The sequence below is a fragment of the Apteryx rowi genome, unplaced genomic scaffold (genome assembly GCF_003343035.1).
Source record: "Apteryx rowi isolate R43461 unplaced genomic scaffold, aptRow1 scaffold_3, whole genome shotgun sequence".
NCBI classification, from domain to species: domain Eukaryota; kingdom Metazoa; phylum Chordata; class Aves; order Apterygiformes; family Apterygidae; genus Apteryx; species Apteryx rowi.
Genome location: NW_020449418.1, coordinates 7,688,046 through 7,696,112, shown reverse-complemented (window position 1 = coordinate 7,696,112; position 8,067 = coordinate 7,688,046). Strand labels below are relative to the sequence as shown.

Genomic DNA, 8,067 nt, shown 5'->3' with positions numbered 1-8,067 from the left:
CCCCCCGGGCGCTCCCCGCCGCCGGGCCCCGGGCCGCCGGCCCCGCACCGGCGCCGCGATGGACCCCTGCTCCTCGCTCTTCAGCTACGTGTGAGTACCGGCAGCCCCGGCCCTGCCTCCCCGGGCCCGCAGCCCCCCGGTTCACACCTCTCTCCTGCTTTCTCTCCCCCGCTCCCAGGTTAATGCACTTGTTCGTCCTCTGCCTGCAAGCCCAGGTAAGTGCCCGCCGCCCGGCTTTGTTCGCCCCTTGGGGAGGGGGGGCCGCCCCGAAAGCTGCCGGTCGGGCGCCCGCCGCCGCCGCGGAGCGCTCGGGAGGCAGGCAGGCAGGGAGGCAGGCAGGCAGGAAGGAGGAACAGTTTAAAACCCAGGAGACAAAAGTCGCCCGGCCGCGAAAGCCCGAGGCGGCGCGGAGCGGCGCGGCCGGAGGGAGAAGCCCGGGCCGCGGGATGTGGGCGCGAGCTGCGCGCCAGGAACTGCCCCGGGTTTTAAGCAACTGCGGCGCGCTATTTTTAAGCAGTTTTAGGATTCCGCCGCCACCACCCCTCAAATCGCCCTGTGGATCCTCCCTCTTGTCTGGGGTTGTTTTCTTACACAGCCTTGTCCAAAAAGTAAAGTGGAATTAGAGGGGGGGGGGGGAAGGAAAAAAAAAAAAAAACACCTTCCTTACTAAAAAGCGTAGGTTTTGATTCAGCTTAAAATTGTCAGACTTTAGCATCGCTGGTTTGTATCGCCAGAGACAGAAGTGTCATGAATAGATTAAACAGCCGGGCAGAGCTTGTGCAACACCCGCATACCAGCAGGCACGCGTCGCTGGGAGCGGTGTGCTTTCAAACCCGGGGTGAAGCCCCCCCTGTCCCCTAGAGATCACAGGTGCAGAAGCTTTGTTTAAAATGCTCCTAAGGGTTTTCTTTTTTCTTTTTCTTTTTTTTTAACTTGGAAAAAATCGAGTTTCCAGCCCAAAAGCAAAAGGAGCGAAGAGCTGGGAGTGAGCAGTTGTATAAAAACATAGCTGTAATATTTTGGAGTATGAGATGGAGACCAAATAGCAGCATGGCTAATGACCTCTCCTCCACATGGTACCCTCATCAGAGCCGGAGAGAGAATCMTGCTGTATTATCCAAAACCCGTCTATAGGAAACACACATGCACACGCAGAAGGAGAGGGAGAGAGAGCGTTGACATTGTCAAGGGGAGATATCTATATAAAGTCAGCTTTGGGAGAGCAGCGGCTTTTGCTTTTATTGGGTTTTCTGTTGTTGTTGTTGAAGTCGGGAGGAAATCTTCCCATTTGACGTGGGGGTGGCAGGGGGTAGTCCCAGCCTTCTGATGTTGAAAGGAGCTATCTCCTAACATTTGCTCAGAATACATCTTTATAAATGTCAGGGAGAAGCGAAACTTTCCAGACTTAAAAGAGGGATTTGAGACGAGGGGGAAAAAGACTTCTGTGCAAGCTCGCGAGCCAGGGCTGAGCGGGGGGGAGTAGGTTTGGCTGGTTGTGAAAATCATTTAAAGCGCATGATCCTAAGCGCAGGAGCGGCAGACTCAGTTCTGGAGGTGACGGGCTCAGCTGCTGGTCTGAGGCTAACGGGTTTGAAGTGTCGGGGCTGGGAAAAACCCTACTGCAGGCACCAAACAGCTGGCTGCGGACGAGGGGATGTATTTGCATGCGTGGCATGTTAGTATGCTTAGGTTTTCCTGCCACTGAACACTCAGTCCAGGGCACAGTTTTCTTATATCTCTTATACCTTCCAGCTCTAGCTTATCTGTGAGCTCTGTATTTAAAGAGAGCTCAAGAAGTGGGGCATTTGGAAGGAAATAAGGGACCCAGGGGAAGGGTGGCTGCGGAAGCAGCCGGGGCAGAGGCTGGGGCGTATGCCTGGGACCGAGGGAGCGGCAGCACGCTCCCGCAGAGGGCAGAAGGGCATGGGATGACGCTGGCGGTTCCTCGGGAGCAAACCTGCTGCCCCTGGTACGTTTTTCCCTGGCTCCCCTCCAGAGCCCAGCCTCGGCTCCCGTCCGAGTTACTCCAGCGCCGAGCGGGACCGCCGAGCCCTGGCGGGGCCAGTGAGTCACCTGCGCCTCTCCGGTTAGGGCATGTCTGGAGCCGGCACGGCTCGGTAAAGGGCTCCGGTTCCTGTCTCCCTTTGATTAATGCTCCTTCTCCTCAGGAGGTTTTGCTGGCGTGGTAGGGACCACGCGGCACCAGGCAAGGCTGGCTCCAYGCCGCCTCAGCCCAGTTGCCGAGTAAAACCCGGCCGGAGGCCAGYGATCTTTGCTCAGCCCGTTCGCCCCTCTGAGGAGTAGAGATTGTAATGGTGCGTTGTATATTTTTTAATTTCCTAAAGGTAACTGTTCAGTCCCCACCTAATTTTACACAGCATGTGAGGGAGCAGAGCCTGGTGACGGATCAGCTCAGCCGGCGGCTCGTCCGTACCTACCAGCTGTACAGTCGGACCAGCGGGAAGCATGTGCAGATCTTGGACAACAAGAAAATCAATGCGATGGCAGAGGATGGGGACGTGCACGGTAAGGACACGCGGTGGGGGCGGGAGGTGCTCGCCGCGCAGCGTGGCGATTGATGATTTCCGTCCTGTTTGTTAGCCAGAAATCATTAAAATCGTTCGGCTTGCGGGCTCGTGAAGGGAGAGCGTAGGGGTCAGCGGTAGCGGCTGCGGGACTCGAGGCAAGGGGCTGGTGCTCACAGGATGGCATCTGGCCGTTTCTTCCTTCGCGGTCGTGTTTGGCACCTGCCTCGGCGGGTTCGGGGGTGTCGCTTGCTGAGCGACACACGTCGCTTCAGCAYGGGGTTTTGCGGGGCTGGGAACCTTGGAGACCAAGGAAAGGAAAGAAAAGCCAAAGTTTAAAAAACAAAACCAAGTCCCCCCCCCCCACACCCCAAGGATGAACTGCTGCTTTGGAAACCTTCCCTAAATTAGGAGCGTTTTCCTGCGCGCCCCCGCGACGTCTCCCTCTTCAAAACAAACCCGGCGAGCGGAGGGTCCGCGAGGCAGCGGCCGCCGGCGGCGCGCGCCAAGAGACGAAGCGGAGGGGGCTCCGCGAGCGCCCCGGCCCCTCCACCGCCGCGCACCCCCTCCCCAAATCCCCCGGCGCCCCCATCGCCGGAGGGGCGGCACGCCGAGTCCGCGGGCTTTGATCGCGCGCYTTAATGACGCGTTTGGACGGCCAAGCGCTGCCCGGGGTCAGCGGTGTCAGCGGGTCCCGCTCGGCTGCGGGAGCCCAGGGCGGCCGGCCTGATCCTGGCACRGGCGCTCCCTGCGTCTGCGCGCCTTGCGCGTAGGAATCGCAACTGTTTTTCTTTGGTATTAGCTGCAATTTCCCTTTCTTGCTTGGGGAGATTAGTAGAAACACTTTTCTTTCTTCCTTTCCCCCCCCCCCTTTTTTTTCCCCCCTTTGGCTGAAAATTTTGTGAGGATCTTTAAAAGTTCGAGAGAAACCTAGATTCCGTGTATACGATATTCCGTATATATAACATTAATCTTCCAAATGAATTCTTCTTATCCTCGAGCAGCTCTGGATTGAGAGGGCTTTAGCTAATTTCCCGAGTGAAAGCATAAAAAAGCTCATCTCGTTTTAGACCTACAATGCCTGGATTTTAAAAGGCAGTTAGTGCATATTTAAATAACGACCAGGTTTAAATAAGGCCAGAAGGAGGGGACTAGTAGTGGCTTGAAAAACTCTATTAAAATGTAATAAAAAAGGTTAAGTATTTGAAGAACTAAGGGGGAAAATGAAGACTGATCTAAAGCAGAAAGAGAGCAAGCAGTTTTTCAGATGTAAAGTTTTAAAAGAGTTGCAAGTCTGTAAATGTTAAAATAGAGGTTCAGGATTGTTCTATATGAATCTCTAGGGAGGCCCCCATGTCTGGAAGAACTATTAAAACGCTTCTTACTTTCACCTTTTTTAACATTTCCTGAATACTTTCTCCTCTTCGCAGTCCAGTTGGGGGATCAAGTGTGTCTCGCTGCATTTTTTCAGCATTTACGTAGCCACTTTCCCTTCAAAGTTTTAGCATGAAACATAATTTTAGTGGGATAAATCTGTCACTTAAGTGAAAGAATAGAGTTGAAAATGTTAAACTCCCCCCCGCCCCAAAAGAAGAAAAAAATGGACTCCCCCAAAATAGCATTTAGAAATCCACTTTTGAGGGGAAAAGAGCCCCCCTTCCCCAGGCCCTTCATGCTGGGGTTTTTTTTTTTTTTTGATCTAATTTTTTTGGGTGGGCGTGTAAAAGGGCTTGATTTATTCTTGCAGATGACCCCTTTCCCCACGCTGACGTTTTTACAGCTGACTTAACATCGGGCCCGGCGTTTTCGGTTATCTGTCTTAATTGTCAATATTTGATCGACTTTCTTTAATTCTAAGCAGCGGCGGATAGCCGGCACGGCCGGGCTCGCCCCTCTTGAGCCGCGGCGCAAGCTGAAAGCGGCTGTAATCCGGATTAAACCTCTCCGTGAGGCGGCTCGGAGATGCCCTGTTTTATTATTATTATTTTATTTTATTATTATTATTTTTTTCCCCAGCGGGTTTGTGCATTTATTCCGTGCACGGGGCTTCCTCCTGCTCGGGGCCGGGGGGATCCGGGCTTTGCGGGACCCGGCCGGCCCGCGCGCGTTTCCCGGTGCCGGCGGCAGGTTGTCCTTGTCCTCCGTCCCCATTGTTAGGGCGCCGCGGGCTGGTGGCCCCGGCCCGGCGGCTCTGCGGCGCGGGAGCCGGCCCGCTCGGCTGGGGAGGCGAGCCCGGCCGCCGGCTATAAATCACGGCCGCCCTCTGAAAAAGGCCGAAAGGGGAGCGACGTGCATCTTTAAAGCGGGGTTTTGTGCTCGCCGGTCCCGCGGCCTCCCCTGCGCGCACGCTTCCCTCCCTCCCTCCCTCCCTCCCCGCTCGCTCTTGCTCTCGGCAAGAAAAATCAATTCTCCTCAAACCTTTTATTGCCTCCGAGATCAATTCCCCCCCCTTCCCCAATAAACGGGGGTCCCTGTCTCGGCGCTTCGTTTACGGGCAGCGGCGGCTCCGCTCGCTGCTTTTGGAGAAGCCTGGTGCAGAGGCTGGCGGGGGCCAAAATATTCCCGATTTTCTTGGCTCCGAGGCCGGGTGGTGCCTGGCTGGGGATGGGGGCTTTGGATGGGGAGCAGTTTGGGGTGGAAGATGCTGCAGAGCACCGCTCGTCCTCTCCACCCTCGGCAGATGCTGCGCGAGGGATGCGGGATCAGGGCAGGGCGGGCACAGACACTGCGCAGGCGACGAGAGAGGCAGCGGGRTTTGCTCCCGGCCTGGAGAGCAGTTCAGGTTCCTTTTAGCCTGTGCGTGTCCTCATCCTCTTTTTGCCTTTCRAAAGCCACCTGCTCCAGAGCCAAATCACTGCCCCGGCAGTGCAGCTGCCTCTGGGGCTGGGTGCCGCTGCCGTTGGGATGTGCCGGTGGCTGAGCAGCACGGGATAGGCATGGGAGTGAGCCGGGATGCTGCAGCCGCGACCGCGCAAGCTGCGGTCCAGGGAGCYGGGCAGCCCCCATGCAGCGGCCGGGGAGGAGGAATAAGGCGGTAGGGGCTGACTTTGGGCAAGAAGCAATGGCAGCGGTGAGGGTGCAGCCGGGACGGGATGGTGCCGGCTGGGTTTGCATTGCCGGGGGCAGCCTTTGGTGCTTGGCTATGGCGCGGCACTTCTGAGTCCCGAGCAGGTAGCTGCCGTCCCGCTCCGGGCTTGCTCCAGGCCTCCCGGTGAGAGGAGCTGTCTCTGGGGACAAGGCTGTCCTGTCCCATCCTCCCCCGTCCCCTGGGACGATGGGCTTTGGGGCTCAGGTTCCCAGGGCRGAGGCAGGGGACGGAAGGTGGCAGGTCTATTTATAGGCGGCCCATCGACCCGGCGATTTGCATAGCTCCTTCGGAAGTAGATCGATGCCTCCATTAAAAAACTGAGACCAAATCAATACGCCCTCTCGGCTCGCGCAAAGGTGAAAGGCATTAAAAGGGTGGCCGTACCCTTCACGCCTCCCCTGCCAGCTGCAAAGTCACCGCTCCTCCCGCAGCCCTGGCGTGCAGGGTGGCAAAGGGACTTGCCCGAGGTCACGTGGGGATGCAGTGGCGGGGCAGAGGGGACCAGGCTGGCTCTTAGCCTTGTATCCTGGCTTTAGGGCTGTCTTTGGCCTGTTTCTCTCTCTGCCCGGCGTGAGCCCTTGGGGAGGGCGCTGCCTGGCGTCGGCACCGTTCGGGTCCCCATCCCTGCGCCTGCCGGAGCCCCTGTGACCTCTCCCCCTCTCCTTCCTCCCCGCTGCTCTCGCCAGCCAAGCTCATCGTCGAGACGGACACCTTCGGGAGCCGCGTGCGCATCAAGGGGGCCGCGACGGGTTTCTACATCTGCATGAACAAGAAGGGGAAGCTGATCGGCAAGGTAGGATGGGGGGCTCCAGCCGGCATCCCTCCAAGGCAGAACGGGGAGGCTGGGATGGGGGGCGAGTCCGCGCGGCCGCCCAGGCGGTGCGAGGGAAGGGGGGGAGCGAGGAGGGGCGAGCGGGTGCCGCGTGGGGCGCGTTCCTCCTATCTCCCCGAACAAATAGGCGGGTTGCTCCGCTATTCTCCCCGATTACATGGTACAAGCGGCAGGAATGTTAAGATGCTCCGTGGGGCCGGCCCCGAGGCCTGGCCCCGCCGCGCGCCCGTTAGTCACGCTCCCTCCGAGCCGCAGCGCTCCCTCCCCGGGGGCGGCGGCGGGGGGACCTGCGCCATCCCCGTGGGGCGGCAAATTGCCGAGAGCATTTGCCATCGCGGGTGCTTCGGGGCCGGTCACACAGACCGTGTGGCCACCATGCGTCCCCTCCCCGGTCTCGCCGCTCTGCGTAACTGGGATGCTCTAGGTGCCTTGGCCACCCCAGCATCTGTGGGCAGCTCTTCGTCATCCCTATGGATTCTGCATCCCYGGCCCCTTGACTCCCCTCCTGCATTAAGCACCCTGAGGGGGGTAGGACRGGTGGGAGAATTGCCCCAGGGATGGAGAGAGTTTGCTTGCGGTCATGCGGGTGGGGGAACCCAGTCCATGGCGTGGGAAGGATAGGAGCACCTAGGACGGGTTGAAGTCCCGCGGTGGGTGCAATGGGAACCAAGGCCAGATTGAGTGCCGCAGTGGCTTGCAGCCGGTGCTGGCTGTGCCCAGCATCCCTGGAGTCCAAGGACGGCGTCGGCTGGCAGCAACCAGGGACGTGAGCTCATGATGGGTAGCATCTGTCCCCATCGCCTGCGGTGGCCGCTCTCCCTCGGATGGGCAGAGGGTGGTGGGAGGATGGCAGCTTTCAAAGAAAAAGTGGATCTGGGACAATTCTGGCCTGTAGGGAAAGAGGTGGGAAAGGTGCCCAGAAGCACCGACTCCCCCCCACAGCCTGTCCAGCTCGGGGTGGCGAGGAGAACCCCCCTGGCTGAGCCCCCCATGCTGAAACATCTCTCCCCGTCCTGCTCAGAGCAACGGCAAAGGCAAGGACTGCGTCTTCACGGAGATCGTCCTGGAGAACAACTACACGGCGCTGCAGAACGCCAAGTACGAGGGCTGGTACATGGCCTTCACCCGCAAGGGCCGCCCGCGCAAGGGCTCCAAGACCCGCCAGCACCAGCGCGAGGTGCATTTCATGAAGCGGCTTCCCAAGGGCCACCAGACCACCGAGCCCCACCGACGCTTCGAGTTCCTCAATTACCCCTTCAACCGGAGGAGTAAAAGGACTAGAAACTCCAGCGCCAGGGCCGGCCCTTGACCTGCCCGCCGGCCCTGCCCTCGCCTTTCGCTGGAGGACTCTCCTAGGAGCTCGGACTATATGTAGAGACTTTCCTATACGGTTATTAAAGAGAAAGGGGGGGGGGAAGGAAGGAAAAAAAAAATTACCTGCTCTAGTCATTGATAACTTTGGGGGTTTGTTTTGTTTTTACAAAAAAAAGGAAAAAAGAGAAAAAGGAAAAGAGAGGCTCTATTTTTGTATTCCAGCTTTAAAAGAAATGAAATGTTCAAAGACTTGTGAAGGGGGGAACATCCCTTCGCTTAGAAATGTTCTAGTCTGTTTGGGGTCGCGT

The 8,067-nt window shown here is 58.1% G+C and overlaps 1 protein-coding gene across 2 annotated transcripts; it reads left to right on the top strand.

The window, feature by feature from the left end:
• Window positions 1-58: 58 nt before the first annotated feature.
• On the top strand, window positions 59-7,863 carry FGF8 (fibroblast growth factor 8). 2 transcript variants are annotated; one of them, XM_026069550.1, is made up of 5 exons: window positions 59-90; window positions 179-215; window positions 2,379-2,526; window positions 6,300-6,406; window positions 7,467-7,863. In XM_026069550.1, the coding sequence occupies exons 1-5, from the start codon at window positions 59-61 to the stop codon at window positions 7,752-7,754; spliced, it is 612 nt and encodes a 203-aa protein (XP_025925335.1). In that variant the 3' UTR covers window positions 7,755-7,863. The 2 variants fall into 2 exon arrangements, with proteins under 2 accessions (XP_025925335.1, XP_025925334.1); XM_026069549.1 differs by having other exon boundaries at window positions 2,346-2,526.
• The last annotated feature ends 204 nt before the right edge of the window (window positions 7,864-8,067 follow it).

What these genes read in the sequence shown, in the direction of transcription:
- FGF8 (XM_026069549.1), top strand. Translation starts at nt 59, where the DNA reads ATGGACCCCTGCTCCTCGCTCTTCAGCTACGT. An exon ending in TCCTCGCTCTTCAGCTACGT is followed by an intron (nt 91 to 178) that starts GTGAGTACCGGC and finishes CCCCGCTCCCAG; the next exon opens with GTTAATGCACTTGTTCGTCC. An exon ending in AGGGGAAGCTGATCGGCAAG is followed by an intron (nt 6,407 to 7,466) that starts GTAGGATGGGGG and finishes CGTCCTGCTCAG; the next exon opens with AGCAACGGCAAAGGCAAGGA.